The 26,003-nt window shown below is 47.7% G+C and overlaps 1 protein-coding gene across 3 annotated transcripts in view; it reads right to left on the minus strand.

Moving 5' to 3' along the window:
* Positions 1-3,535: 3,535 nt before the first annotated feature.
* Positions 3,536-26,003, minus strand: part of FANCB (FA complementation group B) — a 186,453-nt gene continuing 163,985 nt past the window's right edge. For all 3 annotated transcript variants that reach the window (XM_063955781.1, XM_063955783.1, XM_063955782.1), the window contains exons 7-9: positions 15,237-15,685; positions 12,959-13,202; positions 3,536-4,163 (exon numbers count right to left, since the gene is read on the minus strand). In XM_063955781.1, coding sequence (XP_063811851.1) covers positions 3,746-4,163; positions 12,959-13,202; positions 15,237-15,685 — 1,111 coding nt within the window. In that variant the 3' untranslated portion in view covers positions 3,536-3,745. The remainder of the gene's footprint in view (positions 4,164-12,958; positions 13,203-15,236; positions 15,686-26,003) is intronic.

Raw genomic sequence — 26,003 nt, forward strand, 5'->3', positions numbered from 1 at the left:
CTCCTGTTGTGGGAGTTCTTAATTGCTGAAACACATACACCTGTTAATTGTCTATTGTGAGAGATTGGTCAAAATGGATCATGTGACTTTGTGAAGCCTAAATATAACCGGGCGTATTAGAATATACATTTTACTTCTTGAGGAAGGGGAGGGAATCCCCGAAACGCGTTGAAGTTTGCTGCTAGCCATTATACCAGATCATTTACTTGCTGTATTGGATGAATAAAAAAGCCGTGTGTGTTTGGAAAAATACTGGTCTGCCTTATTCCTGCCGTCCATACTGTGAGGGATACGAAAGATACCTTGATGTGCACGCGGGACAGGACACTAATGTAAGTGTTATTCCAACAGTTAAGTCCATTGCAAGTGAAGTGTACCGTGGATGTATGGTGATAGAAAGATACCTTTACATGAAAGCGAGACAGAATAATAAAGTGAGTGTCTTTCTGATGCATGGAAAGAGCTTGAAAGAAACTTTGGACGAAGATTGAAAAGTCTCAAGTTGTTTATAAATTTCATTATTTTAAACTCAGCGCTAGTTTGCAACCATCTATTGTCTGTTCATATTTCTTGTGGTTCATAGGGATAAATAAGGGAATATCCCACGTGTTGCAAACAGGCTGCTTTTAACTGGCAGCGCAGGGCTGCATACAAAAACGATTGTCAGATAGAAAAGATTTGTCCACATATTTTATGATTGGCAGCCAGCACTGGCTTTGCCTATTAAATTGACCATAAATAATTTGAATTGGTCTTGGACCACCAATCCAAGGCACCCCTGAACGTGCCCTGAGGTACCCCATGGTGCCTAGGCACACAGTTTGAAAACCACTGTTGTTACCCAGGGGCGGATCAAGAACAAAATGACAGGGGGGGCACCATGATAGGGGAAGGCGGGGGCTTTTGCGCACGCTCCTGGTAAGGTGAGTGTGGTCTCATGACAAGGGTTGTGGCATCACAGTGCCATACCAACGAGCCACAACCTCATTTTTATCACGCTGTGGGCATGGAGTACAGGTCTGGTGGGTGACAGGGTGAGTATACAAGGACAGGTCTGGTAGGGGACAGGCTAAGTGTACAGGACAGGACTGATAGGGGCCAGGGTGAGTGTGCGGAGACAGGTCTGGTAGGGGACAGGGTGTGTGTGCGGGGACAGGGTGAGTGTGCGGGGACAGGGTGTGTGTGCAGGGACAGGTCTGGTAGGGGACAGGCTAAGTGTACAGGACAGGACTGATAGGGGACAGGGTGAGTGTGCGGAGACAGGTCTGGTAGGGGACAGGGTGTGTGTGCAGGGACAGGTCTGGTAGGGGACAGGGTGTGTGTGCGGGGACAGGTCTGGTAGGGGACAGGGTGTGTGTGCGGGGACAGGTCTGGTAGGGGACAGGGTGTGTGTGCAGGGACAGGTCTGGTAGGGGACAGGGTGAGTGTGCGGGGACAGCTCAGGTAGGGGACAGGGTGAGTGTGCGGGTACAGGTCTGGTAGGGGAGGGTGTGTGTGCAGGGACAGGTCTGGTAGGGGAGGGGTGTGTGTGCGGGGACAGGTCTGGTAGGGGACAGGGTGTGTGTGCAGGGACAGGTCTGGTAGGGGACAGGGTGAGTGTGCAGGGACAGGTCTGGTAGGGGACAGGGTGTGTGTGCAGAGACAGGTCTGGTAGGGGACAGGGTAAGTGTGCGGGGACAGGTCTGGTAGGGGACAGGGTGAGTGTACAGGACAGGTCTGGTAGGGGACAGGGTGTGTGTGCGGGGACAGGTCTGGTAGGGGACAGGGTGAGTGTGCGGGGACAGCTCAGGTAGGGGACAGGGTGAGTGTGCGGGTACAGGTCTGGTAGGGGACAGAGTGAGTGTGCGGGGACAGGTCTGGTAGGGGACAGGGTGAGTGTGCGGGGACAGGTCTGGTAGGGGAGGGTGTGTGTGCAGGGACAGGTCTGGTAGGGGAGGGGTGTGTGTGCGGGGACAGGTCTGGTAGGGGACAGGGTGTGTGTGCAGGGACAGGTCTGGTAGGGGACAGGGTGAGTGTGCAGGGACAGGTCTGGTAGGGGACAGGGTGTGTGTGCAGGGACAGGTCTGGTAGGGGACAGGGTAAGTGTGCGGGGACAGGTCTGGTAGGGGACAGGGTGAGTGTGCAGGGACAGGTCTGGTAGGGGACAGGGTGTGTGTGCAGGGACAGGTCTGGTAGGGGACAGGGTAAGTGTGCGGGGACAGGTCTGGTAGGGGACAGGGTGAGTGTGCAGGGACAGGTCTGGTAGGGGACAGGGTGTGTGTGCAGGGACAGGTCTGGTAGGGGACAGGGTGTGTGTGCAAGGACAGGTCTGGTAGGGGAGGGTGTGTGTGCAGGGACAGGTCTGGTAGGGGAGGGGTGTGTGTGCGGGGACAGGTCTGGTAGGGGACAGGGTGTGTGTGCAGGGACAGGTCTGGTAGGGGACAGGGTGAGTGTGCAGGGACAGGTCTGGTAGGGGACAGGGTGTGTGTGCGGGGACAGGTCTGGTAGGGGACAGGCTAAGTGTACAGGACAGGTCTGGTAGGGGATAGGGTGAGTGTGCGGGGACAGGTCTGGTAGGGGACAGGGTGAGTGTGCAGGGACAGGTCTGGTAGGGGACAGGGTGTGTGTGCAGGGACAGGTCTGGTAGGGGACAGGTGTGTGTCCAGGGACAGGTAGGGGAGGGTGTGTGTGCAGGGACAGGTCTGGTAGGGGAGGGGTGTGTGTGCGGGGAAAGGTCTGGTAGGGGACAGGGTGTGTGTGCAGGGACAGGTCTGGTAGGGGACAGGGTGTGTGTGCAGGGACAGGTCTGGTAGGGGACAGGGTGAGTGTGCAGGGACAGGTCTGGTAGGGGACAGGGTGAGTGTGCAGGGACAGGTCTGGTAGGGGACAGGGTGAGTGTGCGGGGACAGGTCTGGTAGGGGACAGGGTGAGTGTGCAGGGACAGGTCTGGTAGGGGATGGAGTGAGTGTGTACATAGGGGGCATCACCTCATACAGGGCACACGGTATATAGGAATAGTATGGACAGGTATACAGGGGGAGTGACCTCAGTACACATGGCACAGTTTATAGGATATAGGGGGTATGACATACAGCACATATGGGCAATGACACTATAGGTATATAAGGGGGGTCTTACCCTGGCATTGGAGTTGGTCATATCATCCTCTTGGTCGTCGTGACCCGTTGCGGTGGACACTGGCGCCTTGGATGCCAGAGTGGGTCTGGTGTGGAGCTTCTGTACACGGGGAGAGAGTAGGAGCCGGGCGGCCCCGGAGAGGCGCAGCGCCTGCACACACAAGGGCATCGCCATGATCAGGCTGCCCTGACTGACAGCAACCACAGCGGGTACAGGCAGCGGCGGGACCTGTACCCGCTGTGGTCGCTGTCAGTCAGGGCAGCCTGATCATGACGACAGGGGGGGCACGTGCCTGGGTGCTCCCCCCCCCCCCCCTGAATCCGCCACTGTTGTAACCTATAGCAACTAATAAAATATCACCAACTTACAGTATAACAGTAATCCCCCATAAAATTAAATGTCTGGCCAGGAAACCCCATGTGATATATTCTGTTGGTTTTTATTAAGATAACGCTAATGCAAAGAAATACAATATATAAAAACCAGTGATAGAGTAAGCTTTCCTAGTCATTACTAATTGCAGAGAAAATACAAATGAAAAGGTACATTTTATTGGTCCAATATGCACTGTGTGTAATGAGTTTATATAAATCACAGATACAGTACAAGACATTTACATTAAGCATGGTCATAATACAGCCATTCTACTTGCCAATGTGTCAGAGCTCATTTGCATCTGTGCTATATTCAGCACATTGTGCCTATACAGCTCACTGCTAGTAGTTAAATGAGCACCGAGATTGATCTGCATCTGCTCTATTTCTAGGCTCTCTTTGTACTTTTGTACATGTTCCTTTGCGTCACAAGAAGATTCCATTGGGCTTGTGATGTTATGCCCTGTCTTACACCTCAGGGTCAAATTATTTTCAACTTCACTTGCTGCAGCAGACACCAGGTTTCTGAGGGCGAGAAGCTCCTCTTCTAGAGACTGTGCCAAGTCTGCAGTCAGAGTATTCCTGCCCCCTGGTCGCTTCACATTTACCACACAGACGGGAGGGAGAACACTTTTCAGACTGTACAGACACTGGAGAATTGATACATTATTTCTATAAGAGAGGAAAAATCAAGTGCATATTAGACATTGACTGGAATTTCCATATAGCATTCTCATACATCTACAAAAGTGATATCACAACTTTTGACTGGCTAGGATTTTGTATGTGTATCATGGACACCCAAGAGTGGGAATAGACCCTGTCAGTCGGCATGCCAACTGTCGGGATTGAGAGCCTGCGGGGTGTCAGGGTCGGTGTTGCGACCGGTGGTCACATAACTACATCCCAGGAAAAATGTATCCCCCCAGCCATTATGCAGTTACAAGTCCAGGCCCTGAAATAGTGGCCTATTCTTGCCCACCTGTGATGCTTCCTTTTTAGAAAAAAAATGGTTTACAACTAATGTCCCTTTTATACTCCAATCCAGAATACCTGGCCAATACCCTGTTTAATCTTGCTGTAAAGTTTTGCATGGGATTCTATTAAATGCCTACACATTTTGCATTAGTGAGCCATATTTTGAGATTACCTAAATGACCAGAAGATATGATAGATATGAGAGACTGATGCCACCTGTTACTTCATTTAGATTTCAATCCTGAACAAAGAAATTTCAATCAAAATATTAGTAAAACTGGGCATACACTACACAATTATATGGCAGATCATCTGCAAGTTCTGGCTGGTTGGAATGAAAATCTGGTAATGGACGAGAGCAAATAACAATCGACCATTTGCTCCCCTGAGGCTCCAGTGCATGCGCAGTTCCGAAACCATTGTTCAATTGCAACAGAATTGGGACTGCATCCGGGCCTGTATCAGCCCCTACTTTTCTTTCTGTATATTTTGACATTACTATTCTTGGGAGAGGATTAGTGTGGAGGGTATGGGTCGTTGGGGTCGACACAACTTAGGTTGACCACTATTGGTCGACATGCATTGGGTCGACAGGGTAACTAGGTCGACATGTACTAGGTCGACAGGTCAAAAGGTTGACATGATTTTTTTTTTACTTTTTTTGGTGTCATTTTCTTCGTAAAATGATGGGGAACCCCAATTAGTGCACCGTGTCCCCTCGCATTGCTCGCAAGGTTACCGTTCCCAGTCGTAGTCCACATGGATCATAAACATAAAGTATGAAAAAGTCCAAAAATCGAAAAAAAAGTGAAAAACTCATGTCGACCTTTTGAACTGTCGACCTAGTGATCCTGTCGACCTAATGCATGTCGACCAACAGTGGTTAACCTAATGACTGTCGACCTAATGACCATATGCCAGTGTGGAACTAGTAAAAGAGAACAGTAACAATAGCAAATAATGTCAAAGTATGCCACCTTCTTCTAGAAATGTTGCCTCTTTCTGAACACTTGATACATTAGATCAGGAGTTTATAATTCCAATCCTTAACATGTCTAAGGATTTCTTTAATCAAACACAGGTGAATTAATCTGTTTGTTTGGTTGGTCAGTAATTATCCCTCCTGTTTCCACAGAGAGAAATCCTAAACACATGACCTGTTAGGGGTAATTGAGGATTACAGTTGAGAACCAGTGTATTAATAGCTGTATTTTCCCTACCATTCACGTGAGACTCACAGCTGTATAATTATCATAGTTTTCAATACTGCATTTATTATGGAACAGTTGCCATTCTTCAGTGACCTGGGATTAAATCTGTCAGCACTTAAGAAGTTTTGGTTAATGACGTTGCAAGCACTACTCTTACATCTTTTAATTCTTTTGATGTATACTATCTCTACTTACAGACTACTTGTACATTTGAGGAAATGTTTGCCCTATAGTAGACGTAGAGCTAAGACTTCCACATGCTAAATTTGCAAGCAAGGTGGACTTTTTCAATCTTTGGTTAGGCAGAAATAACTCTTTTATATCAAAGCTAATTTTACGTCCTAGGGTTTTTTTTTGGGTCAGATTATAACTATTCTTTTATTTATGGGCATTATGTAGGCAAAAAAGGCAAGCCAATTTAACATAGTAACATAGTTGGTGAGGTTGAAAAAAGACTGGTAGTCCATCGAGTTCAACCTGAATTATATTGCATTCCCTATTCTATTTAGGTTAAAAGGCTATATCCTCGTATATCTTTTTCTGTTAGGAATTTGTCTAACCCATTTTTAAACGCATTGACTGAGTCCGCCATTACAACCTTCTCTGGCAGTGTATTCCATATTCGTATTGCCCTTACGGTGAGGAATGCATTTCTGTGCCGCTGAGTATGAAAGGAGATTTATGGTAAGACTTAACTTTTTTAAATTCTCTTTCTGCAAGGTACACTGGATTCCACAGGGAATAACATCGGGGTTTAGAGTTGGATCTTGATCCGAGGCACCAACAGGCTAAAGCTTTGACTGTTCCCAGGATGCACTGCACCGCTTCCTCTATATCCCCGCCTCCAGGCACAGGAGCCCAGTTTTGTTAACCTGTCCAATGCAGTAGCAGGTAAAAGAGACAATAGTAGTTAGTAGCCACAGATAACCACATTCTCACAACAGGAGTAGGTACCAGCGGCTAATGCCATACAAACCCAAAGAAGCTAAGTGCGTCAGGGTGGGCGCCCTGTGGAATCCAGTGTACCTCGCAGAAAGAGATTTAACAATGGTAAGTCTTACCATAAATCTCCTTTTCTGCAGCGGGGTACACTGGTATTCCACAGGGAATAACATCTGGGATGTCCTAAAGCAGTTCCTCATGGGAGGGGACGCACCGTAGCGGGCACAATAACCCGGCGTCCAAAGGAAGCATCTTGGGAGACGGAAGTATCAAAGGCATAGAACCTGATGACTGTGTTCACTGAGGACCACGTAGCCACCTTGCACAATTGTTCCAGGGACGCACCACGGCGGGCCTCCCAAGAAGGTCCAACAGACCGAGTAGAATGGGCCTTGATAGTAGCAGGAGCTGGAAGTCCAGCCTGTACATAAGCTTGTGCAATCACCATTCTAATCCATCTGGCCAAGTTCTGCTTATTCGCTGGCCAGCCACGTTTGTGAAAACCAAAAAGGACACATATATATGGAGAGCCCGTACCACATCCAAAGACCGTTCTTTGGAGGACAAACCAGGAGAGATAAAGGCCAGAACCACAATCTCTTGGTTAAGGTGGAAAGACGACACCACCTTAGGTAGATAACCAGGGTGAGTTCTAAGAACCACACGATCACGGTGAAAAATTAGAAAGGGTGACCGACAGGATAAGGCACCCAGGTCCTAAACCCTTCTAGCAGAGGCAATAGCTAGCAAAAACAAGACCTTAAGCGTAAGCCACTTAAGGTCCACAGACTCAAGGGGTTCAAACGGAGACTCTTATAGAGCATCCAGAACAACAGACAAATCCCAAGGATCCACAGGAGTGACATAGGGGGGTTGAATCCTTAAAACACCCAGAGTGAAAGTATGAACGTCAGGCAGAGACACAATTTTTCTCTGAAACCATACCGAGTCCAGGCCTTGTTGCAGAAAAGCCAAAAGTTTGGCAGTACTGAACTTGTATGCATCATAATTCTTAGCCGCACACCAGGTGAAGTAAGAATTCCAGTCTCTATAATAAATCCGACATCGTTTGAATGACCGCCTCAGAAAATCCTTTGGCCCTCAGAACTGAAGCTTCAAGAGCCACGCCATCAAAGCCAGTTGGACCAGATCCTGGTAGACACAAGGGCCCTGAACGAGGAGGTCTGGGGGTTGAGGAAGCAGAAGAGGACGCTCTATCGAGAGACCCTGTAGGTCTGAGTACCAATGCCGTCTGGGCCATGCTGGAGCGATTAGAAGCAGCATTCCTCCTTCTTGCTTGAACTTCCCTTGGCAGGGGTGACACGGGAGGGAACACGTATGGCAGCCGAAAGTTCCATGGAACTGCCAGTGCGTCCACGAACGCTGCTTGAGGATCCCTTGTCCTTGCTCCGAAGACCAGAACCTTGTGATTGTGTCGAGACGCCATCAGGTCTACATTTGGTAGGCCCCACTTGTCCACTAGGAGTTGAAAGACTTCCGGATGAAGACTCCACTCTCCGGCGTGTACGTCCTGACGATTGAGGAACTCCGCTTCCCAGTTGAGGACCCCTGGAATGAACTCTGCCGATATTGCTGGCAGATGAAGTTCCGCCCATAGAAGAATCTTTGACACTTCCATCATTGCCATGCGGCTTTGAGTGCCGCCTTGATGATTTATGTATGCCACAGTGGTGGCATTGTCCGACTGTACTTGAACAGGCCTGTTCTGTACCAGAGGCAGGTCCAGTTTCAAAGCATTGAACACTGCCCGCAACTCCAGAATGTTTATCGGGAGGAGAGACTCCTCCCTGGTCCACCGACCCTGAAGAGAGTGTTGCTCTAACACCGCGCCCCAACCCCGCAGACTGACATCCATCGTTAGAAGGACCCAGTTGGAGATCCAGAAGGGACGACCCCTGCTCAATCACTAGTCCTGGTGCCACCAGGTCAGAGACAGACGAACTTCCGGAGTCAAGGAGATCATGTGAGACCTGATCCGGTGAGGCAGGCCATCCCACTTGGAAAGGATTAACCACTGCAGAGGGCGTAAATGAAATTGAGCGTAATCCACCATGTCGAAAGCCGACACCATGAGGCCTAGTACTTGCATCGCCGAGTGTATCGATACTCGTGGGCGAGAGAGGAAGCATCTTATCCTGTCCTGAAGTTTCAGGACCTTCTCCGGAGAAAAGAACAGCCTTTGGTTGTGTGCGTCTAATAACGCCCCCAGGTGCACCATGCTCTGAGCAGGGACCAGCGAGGACTTCTTCCAGTTGATGAGCCACGTGTGGAATTGTACCGTCAGTTCCAGATGAGGGAGGAGAACCTCTGGTGAGTTTGCCAGGATCAACAAGTCGTCCAGATATGGCAGGATCCTGATTCCCTGATGGCGGAGAAGAGCCGTCATGACCTTGGTGAAGATCCGCGGAGCCGTGGTCAGTCCAAAAGGCAAGGCTTGGAATTGGTAATGTAGGTTGCCAATAGCAAACTGCAGATATTGCTGATGCGAAATGGCAATAGGTATATGTAGGTAAGCATCCTGTATGTCCAGGGATACCATACAGTCCTTGGGCTCCAAAGCCAGAACAATAGAGTGAAGAGTTTCCATACGGAATTTGGATACCTTCACAAACTTGTTCAAAGACTTGAGGTTGAGAATGGGACGGGAGGATCCATTCGGTTTCGGAACTAGGAACAGCGTTGAATAGTACCCCCTGCCTCTCTGAGACAGAGGCACCGGCACTATCACTCCTGTATCCAGGAGGGATTGTACCACCAAATGTAGAGTTTTTGCTTTCAATGGCTCCGAAGGGATATTTGTTGAGCAAAACTGGCGACGGGGACGTGTCTTGAAAGAGATGGCGATCCGTGAGTGACGGCTTCCCTCACTCAGGCATCTGAAGTGGTCTGTAACCCTACCTGGGCGAACCGCAGAATTCGGCCTCCCACCCTGGCGTCCCCCAGGGGGAGGCCCCCCCCTTCATGCAGCAGGCTTGTCTGATTTGGAAGCAGGCTGACGGGCAGCCTAGGAACGTTTAGGTTTGGACTTAGATATTTTGGAAGTGCAAGCCTGTTTCGGGTACTCCTGACCTTTTGCTTTACTTGGAGGTCGAAAGGAACTAAAGGATTAGTACTTGGCAGACATGAAGGTTTAGCAGACGCTAAGTCAGCAACAATCTTCAGATCCTCCCCAAAAAGCATGTTTCCCTTAAAAGGGATCATCTCCAATGTCTTTTTAGAGTCCAGATCCACAGACCAGGACTGCAACCACAGAATCCGACGAGCCAGAATGGACATAGTAGACGCTTTGGCCGCCAGCACACCAGCATCAGAAGCCGCCTCCTAAATGTAATGAGAGTCTGCGGTAATATATGAAAGACACTGTCTTTTCTTCAGAAAAAAATCAGAGTTAGCTCAACTTCATGAACCCAGGCTTCAATAGCTTTTGCAGTCCAAGAAGCTGCTATAGTAGGTCTAGGTACAGCACCCGCAAGAGTATAAATAGACTTCAAACAACCGTCGACGCGCTTATCCGTTGGTTCCTTCAGAGAGGTGACGGTAGTGACAGGCAGAGTAGAAGACACCAAAAGACGTGCAACATGTGAGTCCACCGAAGGTGGTGTTTCCCAATTTTTACTTAACTCTGCTGCGAGGTGATAACAAGCTAGCATCTTTTTCGACAGGGAGAATTTCTTTCCTGGAGACTCCCAGGATTCCTGATGTACGTCAATTAAATGGTCAGAATGTGGCAAAACTAATTTAGTAACTTTCTGACGTTTGAACTTATCAGGTTTCTTAGACGTATCTGGAGGGTCAGTTTCATCATCAATTTGAAGAATCAGTTTGATAGCCTCCAAGAGGTCAGGAACATCAACTTGTGTCGTAGATTCCCCATCAGAAGCATCTGCATCAGTGTCAGATGGATCAGAATGTACCCCATCTTCATCGGATGAAGTATCCGAAATATGAGTGGATTGTGAGGAAGAAATGGCCCGTTTAGATGACCCTTTGGTCCTAGGAGGGTGAGGGTCAGGCTTTCTTTTAACCAAAGACTGATTTAACTGCTGTGTCAACAGAGTATAATCCCATGGTGGATTTTCAACAGGGACAATATGTGATTGTAAAGGCACAGGAGGTCCCACAGGGGGCGCAAGTCTCGTTACCAGCGTAATCAGTAAATTAGAAAAAAGCAGCCCAAGGTGGGTCTTGGTGTGCCAACGGTGCTACAGGCTGACTGAGGGGTACAGAACTCCCAGTACCTGGACCCTCAGCTGGAATATTTTCCCCAGATAAATCCGCGGCGTCAGGACTGCATGACGCAGGATCAGCCACGAATCTCCCGCCCTGAGACGCAGACATTATTGGAAAATGTAGCCCTAGGGCGTAACAGTACAATATAGACAGACACAGTACCTGACAAAAAACCCCTGTTTACACAGAGAGAAATACCAAACAGTATATCCTGTGAAAACTATATATGAGACCCTGATGCACTTAGCTCCCTTCAGGGTACAGAATATAGGGATAGCAATATGTGTGAGATACACGGAATAGGAACCACACCGCAGCTATAGGCACACACAGTCACATGTACAATGCAGAAATTATTACCCACAACAATAAAACTGCACTGGACTAGCAATACTACGTAAAGCTATGTATGTATACAGATATAACACAGAATACTTGTACTAAATATTCCTGTACGTATGCACTTGTTCTTAACTAACACTGTATAAACGACATGTAGAATACTTAAGTGTCCTGTAAATGCACAGCGCTGATGAGGCAGGCGGCTTTATAGAGGAGACAGTGCCCAGCAGTCCCAGGATCAGCGCAGCTCTTTGTAATGGCGCCAAAACGCTGACAGGGAGTGAAGAAGAGAGAGAGAGATGCAGCTCCAGGGCGGGAACATCTGCTGTAGATGGCGCCTGGGGCTGGGGGAGGGGCTTCAGGTCAGCGCCCTTTCCCCTATGCTGGACTTCACCACTGGGTACTATGGAGCCTATGAAAAGCGGATTTTAGTAAATCCGACCTGTGCTCCTTGCCGTGGTGGATATAATGGGGTCCCTGTACGGCCACAGTATACACGCCAGCTGCGCGGTCCGTCTCCGGAGACCGCATCCCGAATTGCGATTTTGGCGGGTCCCGCCTGGGGGACCCTCTTAGCTCCTCCCTTAACGTGCGTCCACGCAATCCCGGAGAGCAGCGGCGGTGTGTGTGTGCCTGATGAGATCGGAGCTCCTCCGCTGTAAGTACCCGACAACCAGGGCGCGGGAGTACACAGCGCCGCTGGGGGAGGTGAGGGAGACGCAGCACGATATGTCAGAATGACATATAGCAGCTAGTGCCTGTGCTGCGGCCCTTGAAGTCTTCTTTCTTCAGAAAAACTCTTTTCAGGGCTGCTTAACGCAGCCCTCCCCGTTAGCTGCCTGCACTGCGGGCACCAACTTACAAACTGAGCTCCAGTGCCTGGAGGCGGGGATATAGAGGAGGCGGTGCAGTGCATCCTGGGAACAGTCAAAGCTTTAGCCTGTTGGTGCCTCAGATCAAGATCCAACTCTGCACCCCGATGTTATTCCCTGTGGAATACCAGTGTGTCCAGCTGCAGAAAGTACATTTTTAAATAACTAACAAGTGTGCCCTCATAAAATACAGATTTGTCCTCATATATCTTACATCAATACGCCACGTTGTGGCGTGAGTGAGCTGACAGGTCCCGTGCAACTCTGTTAGCGTTGGGTGTCTTTTTTTTGCTATGCTAATAGGACGCACAAGCAGACTCTGCTGATTAAGATGACATGTGGCATTCCTATATTCTCTGTGCGCCTGCGGCTGTAACTGCATACAAAATGGTACATTACAGTGTTTTCATAGATACAGATACAGATACAGCCAGGGTCGCACACACAATATAGGCGCATATCATTTTAATCAGCATAAGCTGCTTGTGCGTCCTATTTGTATCGTTTTGCGAATAAGACACATTTTAATGGAAAAAGTCGCAAGTAAAGACACTTTGTGCTTTCGAGTCACGCCAAGCTGGGCTGTTTAATGTGCAGGGAGGCTACTGTAGCTGTAAGTGGACACATCTGTAGGTTTTCTAATTTTTGCTCTCTTGCAAAACAGCCCCCTGTTGAGTCAAATTTTTAACCCTGGAGAGCACTACTGACAACCAATAATTGAAGTGAAATGATATCTCGCACATGACAAATATTGTTGGTATTGCTATGCTTTAGAGATTTTTTTTTTGTCTACTAAACTTCCTTTCCCTAAAATATTCAGTTATGCTCAATGCCTTTGGGTGATTATAAACACAGACTGCATTATGAATACCTATAAAAGAGCGTAAGCGTTCCATCACATGAGGTCTTTGGATTCCAAATGAAGAGAGTTCCCCCAAGGCATCCAGGTCTCGTAGATATCATGATGTCAGGCATGAACTTTAGCGGCTCCGCTTGCATCTGTCCCACCAGCCAGGGTCTCACGGATGTTAACGTGCAATCAGGTGAGAAGATGTGGAGTGAGCATTTCTGGAATGCTGACAGAACAGCAAAAATATCTTCCAGAGTTTGAAATCCTATATTTAGGAGGAAAAAAAAACAAAACAAGAAAAAAACAGCGACATTTTCATTTTAGGATTTTTTTGTGTTGTATTTGAGGTGGAACAGCTACACCTACACAGACAGACAGAGTAGTGGCACTAGTGTGATTAACCAATGATCAAAATAAATCAGCAGATCAATACACAGTAACCAGTTATCAGTTCTGTGTTCTCATATTATGGGTAATAGAACTTGAGCTTCACTATGAAAGGAGAGGCCCCTTTCATACTTTATGTTGCCAATACTTGTTTTCTTAGTATTCTTACAAGAAAACACATACAGATAAACCTTAATAAATTCCGTAATAAATTCTAGATTGTAAAGTAACGCATTGCATAAAAAGTGCATGAGGTAATTTAGTACTTTTAAAAAAGAATGGTAATTTAGGAAAGATAATTACAATTATAAGTAAGAAAGGGAGAGGATGTAGTCAAAAGGCTCTGCTGTGGAGGTGTTAGGGATAGGCACTAGAGGGAGGGTTAGCGGTAGGGATTAGGGTTAAGGAAAGGGGAAAAATACTCACCAGAAAGTGATGGTCACATGACCTCAGGGACCCAGATAATGCCGCTGCAGCCATAGGAAACAGGTAAGTCACCGCTGTCACCATGTCACCACTGTCTACATGATGAATGTTGACATTGTCAACGTTGACATTATGACCATGGGATCTGGGGACCCTAATTATGCAGAGGGCGTTTGTTCCTAACGGGGCACCCCAACAGATCAGGTGATGTAGCAAGGGAGAGGTTTTTAAAATGTTCCAGTTAAAAATTGAAACTGTCCTTCTGCATCAGTAGGATTATATGTTTCCTTAGTAGAAACAATATTTATACTGTATAGGAATCGGGGTGGGGTGGGGGGCAAGATTCTATAGAACCTTGACATATGTGAGTACATTACAGTATGTCTTTACAAGAGCCTTGAACATCAGCTATGTCTCAATTGCTGATACAGATGCATCCTTCCTCATCTAGCCTTTGCATGTGTTGCAGCACACAGGGTGCATAAGAGCTCCCAGCTCCTGTGCGACTCAGCCAGCACCGAGTGTATTTCCCCCCCAAAAAGCATCTTATTTGCATCACTGTGTGAATAAGACACACAAGTAGACTTTGCTTATAATAATTCACTTAATTAGCCTGGTTCAGCTGATTTAACATACAGATTGGACTATCAGGGGGATAGGTATGAGAACCCGCCGCCCGGGATGCCGAACGTCAGGATCCAGACATCGGCATCCCAAGCGGCGAAATGCCGGCATGGGGGCAAGCGCAAACCAGCAACATACGGGCACACTGCGCTCACCATGCTGCTGGCTCAGTGGCGAGCTACGCTTGCCACAGGTTTTATTCTCCCACTATGGGTGTCGTGGACACCCACAGGGGGGGAATCACCTAACTCGCTGGTATACCGGCGGCGGTATGGTGGTCCTGTTGGGATCCCGGCGGCGGTATTGTGACAGCCGGGATCCCGACTATTGGTATGCTGACTGCATACCCTAACAGGCTATATTTATTAGTCTACAGTCAAAAAAAGAACTCTTAGCAGGCAATTTGACTATATCTAACTGTTCTTTAAATAAATATCTTCTAGAAACAGAGGCAGTTAATATAGCGTCTGTTTAACTACTGCATTGAAAGGATATTTCAAGCATTAAAAAAGACAAATGCACTTTTTCATCCAAAATCTAGTTGAAAAGAAGCGTGATCATTAAATTAAGATCTTCCTATGATCTCAATAGTAAATATTAGAAACCTGCAGCTGAAATAATAATGTGAAATGCTATATATATTTTTTGCAAGTAATTTAAAGGGAAATTATTATTCTTTGGTATTGCTACCTTTTTGTTGTTGTCCTTTATTGTGATCCATTGCATGGGATGAGATTTAGTTCACAAGCTAAAAAGTTTTCAGTTACACTTAAAACTTGCAAATAATAGAAAGACAAAACCTTTGTGTTTTAGCAGTGCTGAATAATTTAGAGCTGTTTTCGCTGCAATCTTATAAATTTACCTTGACAGCGTTCAAATACATTTATTGTATGTTTTCCTTTTAAAACATCTGCAAGGCTTATAGAAACTCTCCCACACGGAACAATCAGCTTCTCGCCTCTAAGTAAACAGTCAGGTTGATTTTTCCTCCTGGCATGCAGCAGCAATGCACAACTAGTATTATTAAGTGCCAACAGTGAAGACAACTCAGTGACAGCAGTTACTGTGTGTTCCAAATCATTTTGATAGGATGGAGGGCAGGGTCTTTGTGAGCAATTTCCAGAAAGATTGTCCTTGCTGTGATAGTCGAGCCTTTGTTTCTTTCCTGTGGGTTCATGTAGGCAGACAGTGCTCAAATCTAGTGAAGGACGGATGGCCAATTTTAGCACATTAGTTTGACACTTGGTAACTTGGGAGAGTGAAGCTATTTTTTGATCCATTATGAGGGATAAGCCAATGTCACTCAGTGATCTGTGAAAAACAACGGAATAGTGCTGTAAACAAGCCGGCAATTTTACCAGACCATATTCTAGGAACAGAAAACTCACCTTGTTTAACTGAAGACCTCAATAAGCAAAAATGACAGACTAGTGAAATACTGTACACTAAATATGACAACAATATGAATAAACTACAGTATTAAAAGCATTTCAGCTCAGCAGCTGTTTGAAATGTTTGCTGAGAATTTTCAATGCTTACAAAGCAATATACAACTATACACCTTTGTATGCTATTTTTTTTATGGTTCAAAAAATCCCCATGATACTAAATAACATCAGCAATACCAAGTTGCCCAAACACAATGAAAATAATGAAAATAATGGACACATTTTTTTATTCCATGTGAACTATGAGAAGTGAAATGCTAAGAAATACAACAGTTTCTATGCCATTATTAATACAGTATGTTTGAGTTCATTTGCCTTTGTGCAAAATGGTCTGGTAGTGTAACTTACAGATGTGACCTCATACACTATTGCTACACTTGTGCTAAACATCCGTTCTCAGCGCTCCAGGTCCCGTGCAACTCGACTTGTCCAGAGCATCTATTTCACGTCTTTTCCACTCAAATGTGCTGCGTAATTGGAACGCGATTAAACTGCTTCACGAGACTGAACTGATTAATTTAATAGCCGACACTTGTACATCTGTGTGCAACTGAGTCTGTATCTGCATACAAAGTGCTACCATGTAGCGGGGCACCTTTTTTTCACGCCATGTTCATTGTTCTTCTTATACAGATTCAGTGCAGTCTTGTGAAGCTTTTTTATTGCATCACATTATGATTAAGAGGCACATTTAAGCAAAAAAGACACTGCATTGCTCACTACAGAAACTGGTTTATAACATCACCTACAGCACCCAACTGCAACCAGTTTAACGGGTAAGTGCAAGGATTTGTATGACAAAATGGCTGCGTCTGCATGGGTATGAAGATGCATTGTCTGATAGGAGGATTTGGGCAGCTTGAGGATGTACTTGCTGAAAATACATTAGGCACATGAGTTTGCATACTTTAGCACCCAGATTCATAAATAATTTTGTTTTTGGGACTTTTGTAGCTTCAAGGCATTGGAAAAATAAGATTTTACTAACCGGTAAATCTATTTCTCGTAGTCCGTAGTGGATGCTGGGGACTCCGTAAGGACCATGGGGAATAGCGGGCTCCGCAGGAGACTGGGCACTCTAAAGAAAGATTTAGTACTATCTGGTGTGCACTGGCTCCTCCGTCTATGCCCCTCCTCCAGACCTCAGTTAAGGAAACTGTGCCCGGAAGAGCAGACATTATAAGGAAAGGATTTTGGAATCTCGGGTAAGACTCATACCAGCCACACCGTATAACTTGTGATACACTTATCCAGTCAACAGTATGAACAACAACAGGGCATCAACAATGGATGCCAACATAACATAACCCATTATTAAGCAATAACTATGTACACGTATTGCAGAAAGTCCGCACTTGGGACGGGCGCCCAGCATCCACTACGGACTACGAGAAATAGATTTACCGGTAAGTAAAATCTTATTTTCTCTGACGTCCTAGTGGATGCTGGGGACTCCGTAAGGACCATGGGGATTATACCAAAGCTCCAAACGGGCGGGAGAGTGCGGATGACTCTGCAGCACCGAATGGGCAAACTCAAGGTCCTCCTCAGCCAGGGTATCAAACTTGTAGAATTTTGCAAATGTGTTTGAACCCGACCAAGTAGCAGCTCGGCAAAGCTGTAATGCCGAGACCCCTCGGGCAGCCGCCCAAGAAGAGCCCAACTTCCTAGTGGAATGGGCTTTCACTGATTTTGGATGTGGCAATCCAGCCGCAGAATGAGCCTGCTGAATCGTGTTACAGATCCAGCGGGAAACGGTTTGCTTTGAAGCAGGAGCACCCAACTTGTTGGGGGCATATAGGATAAACAGCGAGTCAGTTTTCCGGACTCCAGCCATTCGGGCTACATAAATCTTCAAAGCCCTGACTACATCTAGTAACCTGGAATCCTCCAAGTCCCGAGTAGCTGCAGGCACTACAATAGGTTGGTTCAAATGAAAAGATGACACCACCTTTGGCAGAAATTGGGGACGAGTTCGCAATTCTGCCCTGTCCATATGAAAAACCAGATAGGGGCTTTTACATGACAAAGCCGCCAATTCTGATACACGCCTAGCCGAAGCTAATGCCAATAGCATGACCACCTTCCACGTGAGATACTTTAGCTCCACGGTCTTAAGTGGTTCAAACCAGTGGGATTTTAGGAAACCCAACACCACGTTGAGATCCCAAGGTGCCACTGGTGGCACAAAAGGGGGCTGAATATACAGCACTCCCTTAACAAACGTCTGAACTTCAGGAAGAGACTCCAGTTCCTTTTGAAAGAAAATGGAAAGGGCCGAAATCTGGACCTTTATGGATCCCAACTTCAAGCCCATAGTCACTCCAGACTGTAGAAAGTGCAGAAATCTGCCCAGTTGGAATTCCTCTGTAGGGGCCTTCCTGGCCTCACACCAAGCAACATATTTTCGCCATATGCGGTGATAATGCCTTGCTGTCACGTCCTTCCTAGCCTTTATCAGCGTAGGAATAACTTCCTCCGGAATGCCTTTTTCCGCTAGGATCCGGCGTTCAACCGCCATGCCGTCAAACGCAGCCGCGGTAAGTCTTGGAACAGGCAGGGCCCCTGTTGCAACAGGTCCTGTCTGAGAGGCATAGGCCATGGGTCCTCTGTGAGCATTTCTTGCAATTCCGGGTACCAAGGTCTTCTTGGCCAATCCGGAACAATGAGTATTGTTCTCACTCCTCTTCTTCTTACGATTCTCTGTACCTTGGGTATGAGAGGAAGAGGAGGGAACACATAGACCGACTGGAACACCCACGGTGTTACCGTGTTACCAGGGCGTCCACAGCTATCGCCTGAGGGTCTCTTGACCTGGCGCAATACCGTTGCAGCTTTTTGTTGAGACGGGACGCCATCATGTCTACCTGTGGCAGTTCCCATCGATTTGTAATCTGAATGAAGACTTCTTGATGAAGTCCCCACTCTCCCGGGTGGAGGTCGTGTCTGCTGAGGAAGTCTGTTTCCCAGTTGTCCACTCCCGGAATGAACACTGCTGACAGTGCTTGTACGTGATCCTCCACCCACAGAAGAATCCTGGTGGCTTCCGCCATCGCGACTCTGCTTCTTGTGCCGCCCTGGCGGTTTACATGAGCCACCGCGGTGATGTTGTCTGACTGAATCAGCACCGGTTGGTTGCGAAGCAGGGGCTCCGCTTGACTCAGGGCGTTGAATATGGCCCTTAGTTCCAGGATATTTATGTGCAGACAAGTTTCCTGACTTGACCACAACCCTTGGAAGTTTCTTCCCTGAGTGACTGCCCCCCACCCTCGGAGGCTCGCATCCGTGGTCACCAGGACCCAGTCCTGTATGCCGAATCTGCGGCCCTCGAGAAGGTGAGCACTCTGTAGCCACCACAGAAGAGACACCCTGGCCCTGGGGGACAGGGTGATCAGCCGATGCATCTGAAGATGCGATCCGGACCATTTGTCCAACATATCCCATTGAAAGATCCTCGCATGGAACCTGCCGAAGGGAATGGCTTCGTACGATGCCACCATCTTTCCCAGGACTCGCGTGCATTGATGCACCGACACCTGTTTCAGTTTTAAGAGGTCTCTGACTAGAGTCACAAGGTCTTGAGCCTTCTCCGTCGGGAGAAACACCTTCTTCTGGTCTGTGTCCAGAATCATGCCCAGAAAGGGCAGACGCGTCGTAGGAATCAGCTGCGACTTTGGGATATTCAGAATCCAGCCATGCTGTTGCAACACTTCCTGTGAGTGTGCTACGCTGATCTGCAACTGCTCCCTCGATCTCGCCTTTATGAGGAGATCGTCCAAGTATGGGATAACTGTGACTCCTTGCTTTCTCAGGATCACCATCATTTCTGCCATTACCTTGGTAAATATTCTCGGTGCCGTGGACAGACCAAACGGCAACGTCTGGAATTGGTAATGACAGTCCTGTACCACAAATCTGAGGTACTCCTGATGAGGCGGATAAATGGGGACATGCAAGTAAGCATCCTTGATGTCCAGAGACACCATAAAATCCCCCTCTTCCAGGCTTGCAATGACCGCTCTGAGCGATTCCATTTTGAACTTGAATCTTTTCAGATAAATGTTCAGGGACTTTAAATTTAATATTGGTCGGACCGAACCGTCCGGTTTCGGTACCACAAACATTGTGGAATAGTATCCCTTCCCCTGTTGAGGAAGGGGAACCTTTACCACCACCTGCTGGAGAAATAGCTTGTGAATTGCCGCTACCACTACTTCCATTTCTGTGGGGGAAGCTAGCAGGGCCGATTTTAGGTAACGTTGAGGGGGCATCACCTCGATTCCAGCTTGTATCCCTGAGACACAATCTGTATAGCCCAGGGATCCACCTGTGAGCGAACCCACTGGTGGCTGAAAAGTCGGAGACGCGCCCCCACCGCTCCTGGCTCCACCCGTGGAGCCCCAGCGTCATGCGGTGGATTTAGTGGAGGCCGGGGAGGACTTCTGTTCCTGGGAACTAGCTGTAAGGTGCAGCTTTTTTCCTCTGCCCCTGCCTCTAGCAAGAAAGGAAGCACCTCTGACCTTCTTGCTTCTTTGTGCGCGAAAGGACTGCATTTGGTAATACGGTGCTTTCTTCGGTTGTGAGGGAATATATGGCAAAAAGTTTAACTTCCCAGCAGTAGCTGTGGAAACCAGGCCCGAGAGACCGTCCCCAAACAATTCCTCACCCTTGTAAGGTAACACCTCCATGTGTTTTTTGGAGTCGGCATCACCTGTCCACTGCCGAGTCCACAGGACCCTCCTGGCAGAAATTGACACTGCATTAATTCTAGAGCCCAGTAGGCAAATGTCCCTCTGGGCATCCCTCATATATAGGACACTGTCTTTTATATGCCCCAGGGTCAGCATAATGGTATCCCTGTCTAAGGTATCCATTTCCTCAGACAGATTATCTGTCCACGCTGCTACAGCACTACACATCCAAGCCAACGCAATTGCCGGCCTCAGTAGAGTCCCTGAATGTGTATAAACAGATTTCAGGATACTTTCCTGCTTTCTATCTGCAGGATCCTTTAGGGTGGCAGTATCCTGCGACGGCAGGGCCACCTTCTTAGATAAGCGTGTCAGAGCTTTATCTACCCTAGGGGAGGATTCCCGGCGCACCCTGTCCTCTGGCGGGAAAGGGTACGCCATAATTAACCTTTTGGAAATCAGGACTTTCTTATCTGGGGAATCCCACGCTCTTTCACATAACTCATTTAACTCATGTGAAGGGGGAAAAGTCACCTCTTGCTTTTTCTCCCCGTACATATAAACCCTCTTGTCAGGGACAGGGTTTACCTCTGATATGTGTAAAATATCCTTCATCGCTATAATCATGTAACGTATAGCTTTTGTCATTTTTGGTTGCAATTTTGCATCATCGTCGTCGACACTGGAGTCAGAATCCGTGTCGACATCTGTGTAAACTATTTTGGATAGTGGGCGCTTTTGAGACCCTGAGGGCCTCTGCGCTGTAGGATCAGGCATGAGTTGAGACCCTGACTGGCCCGAGGTATCAGCTTTATCCAACCTTTTATGTAAGGAGTTTACATTATCATTTAACACCTTCCACATATCCACATATCCATCCAATCAGGTGTCGGCACCGTCGGCGGCGACACGTCAGTCAACTGCACTTGCTCTGCCTCCACATAGCCCTCTTCGTCAAACATGCTCTAAATGAGGACAGGACCCCCACAAGGCCTTTTGGAGAGACAGAGAGAGAGTTTGCCAGCACACACCCCAGCGCTATATAACCCAGGGATTACACAGTAACTTAGTGTTTACCCAGTAGCTGCTGTAATATGATTTATGCGCCTAAATTTATGTGCCCCCCCTCTCTTTTTCACCCTTCTACTGTGATTCTGCAGGGGAGAGCCTGGGGAGCTTCCTCTCAGCGGAGCTGTGGAAGGAAAATGGCGCTGGTGAGTGCTGAGGAAGAAGGCCCCGCCCCCTCAGCGGCGGGCTTCTGTCCCACGATTTCTTGTAAAATAAATGGCGGGGGCTCATACATATAACAGTGTGCCACTGTTTATATGCAGCATTCGCCAGGAGGTAACAATTGCTGCCCAGGGCGCCCCCCCCTGCGCCCTGCACCCTACAGTGTCCGGAGTGTGTGGGTTAGTGTGGGTGCAGTGGCGCACAGCTGCAGTGCTGTGCGCTACCTCTGTGAAGACAGGAGTCTTCTGCCGCCGATTTCGATGTCTTCTCCGCTTCTGCCGGCTTCTGTCTTCTGGAACCAGCAGCTGGACTCTGATTCCTCATCCCCATACAAACGCCTAGAAGTCGGATATAGGAACTCTTTACATCAGCGATTTGGACATCTGCACTATTGGACCTGAGCAACCAACAGGACCAAGCAGCGTCTTGAACCTAGCTATGTAAGGTCAATCCAACTGCAGTTTTCACTTTTCCATTCGCTATTATTGTTCCTGGACTGTGGCAAAAATCTCTGGGGATGAACCGTTTCATTTGAGTACCAGCAAATACTATATATACCATACAAACCATATGGGACTTTTTAAACTCTTGCAGTGCTATATTATGCCTTATTTTTTAATTTATCTTAATCATCTGTTGCAACAGTAAACAATTTATATTACTCTATTAAAATTGTCAGAAATTTCTAATCCAGTTTCCCAGCGCTTATTCACAAACAATAAGATAGCAGAGCTGACCAGAACAGAGGAAAGCAACGCTAACTATAGAAGGATTAGCAACACTAATCAAACATGGAACAAGGAAAGCATCAGCAAACCCAACCATAACACTTACAACCAGGTAAGCAGAAACGAAGCACTGAGGCGGGCGCCCAGTATCCACTATGGACTACAAGAAAAGGAATTACCGGTAGGTATTAAATTCCTATTTTCTCTTACGTCCTAGTGGATACTGGGGAACACTAGATTACCCAGAATGGGTGCGAGAGTGCTGAGACCACTGCAAAACCGCCTGACCAAACTGAAGGTCATCTTTGGCCGAGGTGTCAAACCTGTAGAATTTAACAAAGGTGTTCACACCAGACCAAGTTGCTGCACGGCACAACTGTAACATAAAGGATGAAAAGCGAGTAAGACTTCCTGTGACGAGCCATCCTTTTGACGTAAATCCTCAAAGCCCATACAACATCCAGGGACTTTGGAGCAACTGAAGTGTCGGATAAGACTAGAACCACAATAGGTTGATTCACCTGAAAGGCCGATACCACTTTCGGCGAGTTCTGAGCTCCGCCCTATCCTCGTGAAACACCAAGGGCTCTTACAGGACAAGGCCCCCAATTACGACACATGCCTGGCCGAAGCCAAGGCCAGTAACATAACCGTCTTCCACGTCAGGAATTTCAAGTCAACCCTCTGCAAGGGTTCAAACCAATCCGACTGGAGAAAGGTCAACACCACATTGAGGTCCACGGAACAGTGGGAGGAAAAAAGGGTGGCTGAATATGCAACACCGCCAGTTGTTTCTGAAAGAAGATAGAGAAAGCAGAGAATCTGAACCTTGCCACAGGAGAAGATTTCCGACCCTCACACCAAGAAACATACTTCTTCCAAATACGGTGGTAATGTTTGGAGGTAACCACCTTACGGGCTTGAACCATAGTGGAAACTACTTTGGATGAAAGATCCTTCCTGGTTAAAATTTCCTTCTCAACCTCCAGGCTGTGAAACGTAGCCACTGTAAGTCTGGATAGACGAAGGGTCCTTGTTGAAGAAGGTCCTTGAGAAGCGGCAGAGGCCAAGGTTCCTCCAACTACAGGGTCAGGAGGTCCGCATACCAGGCCCGCTGAGGTCAATCCGGGGCAATGAGAATTGCCTGAACCCTTTCCTTTGTGAGTCTTTTCAGAACTCTTGGGATTAGAGGAATCGGAGGACACAGGTAAACGAAGTGGTAATTCCATGGCGTCGTCAGAGCGTCTACCGCAACCGCCTGCGGGTCCCTCGTTCTGGAGCAGTAATGACAGAGCTTCATGTTGAGACGAGAAGCCATCAGGTCTATCTGTGGACAATCCTGCCGGTGAACGAGTTGTTGAAACACCTTGGGGTGGAGGCCCCATTCCACCGGAAGGAAGTTGTGCCTACTTAGGAAGTTCGCTTCCCAGTTGTCCACTCCTGGAATATAAACGGCCGAGATGGCTCTTGCGTTGGCTTCTGCCCAGAGGAGTATTCTTGACACCTCTCGCATTGTGGCCCTGCTTCTGGTTCCTCCTGGCCGGTTTATGTACGGCCCCGCCGTGGCCCTGTCCGACTGCACCTGGATGGCCTGATTCCGAAGGAGGGATGAGGCCTGTATGAGAGCGTTGTAAATCGCCCTGAGTTCCAGGATGTTGACTGGAAGAACGGATTCCTGAAAGGACCACGTTCCCTGGAACTGCGCCCCTTGAGTCACAGCCCCCCAACCTGGAGGCTGGCATCTGTTGTCAACAGCGTCCATAATAGGGTGTTGAAACTCCGACTGTCCATCAGATGGGAAACTTGAATCCACCATAGCAGGGATATCCGTGCTTTTGGTGACAGGGTTATATGCTGAAGCATGTGCAGGTGATATCCCGCCCATTTGTCCAACAAATCCAGTTGAAACGGTCGCACATGGAACCTGCTGTACTGTATCGCCTTGTAGGAGGCCACCATCTTGCCCAGCAAGCGGATACAAAGGTGAATCGAAACCACACAAGGTTTCAGCACTATCTGGACCATAGACTGGGAAGGTAAACCTTCTGAGACACCGTATCCAGGATCATCCCCAGGAACTGAATTTTCTGCGACGGTTTCAATTGAGATTTCTGGAAATTGAGTGTTCAACCGTGCTCCGTAAGCAAACGAGTAGTCAAGTCGATGGTGTGCAGAAGCTGTTTCCTGGACATCGCCGTTATCAGAAGATCGTCCAGGTATGGAATTATTTGTACACCCCTCATGCACAGCTGTAGCATCATTTCCGCCATAACCTTTGTAAATACCCTTGAAGCTGTGGAGAGACCAAAGGGTAAGGCCTGAAACTGGTAATGCTGGTCCAGAATTGCGAACCTGAGGAATGCTTGATGAGGGGGCCAAATTGTGATATGCAGGTATGCGTCCTTTATATCCAGGGACACCAGAAACGCCCCCTCCTCCAGATTCGCTATCACCGCTCTTAGAGATTCCATCTTGAATTTGAACACCTGAAGATACGAGTTCAGGGATTTGAGATTCAAGATTGGTCTTACTGAGCCATCCGGCTTCGGAACCACAAAGAGACTCGAGTAAAACCCCTTTGTGTGCAGCTGAGGAGGCACTGGAACAATAACTCCTGTAAAAAGCAGTTTTTGCACTGCCTGCAGTAAGGAAACAGGGCTTTCTGTGAAGCTGGTAAGCCTGACCTGAAGAATCTGAGAGGAGGGAGTTCCTGGAATTCCAGCCGGTATCCTTGGGATATGAAGTCCCTCACCCAAGGATCCCGGAAGGACTCTGTCCATATGTGGGTGAAGTGTTGAAGGCGAGAACCTACCTGAAAGTCGCCTTGCTGCTGGGGCCAACCATAACGCGGAGGGCTTCATGAAAGAAGACTCTGAGGCCTGGTCCGCAGGTCCAGCAGCAGCTGGTTAATGGGGCTTACCGTGAGATCCTCTAGCAGCATTGGAGGCACCTCTGGCCTTGCCTCTGAATCTAGCCACCCAAAAGGACTGCAGAGAGGGTCCAGGATAGGGATGCCTGGCAGGTGGTGGAGCAGACGGCTAATATGCAGATTTACCTGAAGTTGTCTGAGATATCCACTTGTTCAGTTCTTCCCCGAACAGGGCATCACCTGTTAAAAGGAAGGTTTTCAACTCCTTTTTTGAAATCTGCATCCGCTGACCATTGACGCAGCCACAGGGCTCTACGAGCCGATACTGCCATAGCAGTGGTACGGCCATTAATGATACTAAGTTCCTTAACGGCCTCATTCATAAAGTTTGCAGCATCCTGGATGTGTTGTAGTAATGTAACTATCTCGTCTTGAGGTAGTGTGAGCAACCCTTCTAAAATTTCATCATACCATCTTACCATGGCTTTAGAAATCCAGCCGCATACTGTGGTAGGGCTACACCTGCTGCAGTATAAATTGATTTAAGAGTGGTTTCAATTATCGATCAGCTGAGTCTTTATGGGAAACAGCCCCAGGTACAGGTAAAACAATCTAACGTGACAGCTTGGACACAGAGGTATCCACTGTCGGCGGGATTTCCAA

Source organism: Pseudophryne corroboree, chromosome 2 (assembly GCF_028390025.1).
Source record: "Pseudophryne corroboree isolate aPseCor3 chromosome 2, aPseCor3.hap2, whole genome shotgun sequence".
Classification (NCBI taxonomy): domain Eukaryota; kingdom Metazoa; phylum Chordata; class Amphibia; order Anura; family Myobatrachidae; genus Pseudophryne; species Pseudophryne corroboree.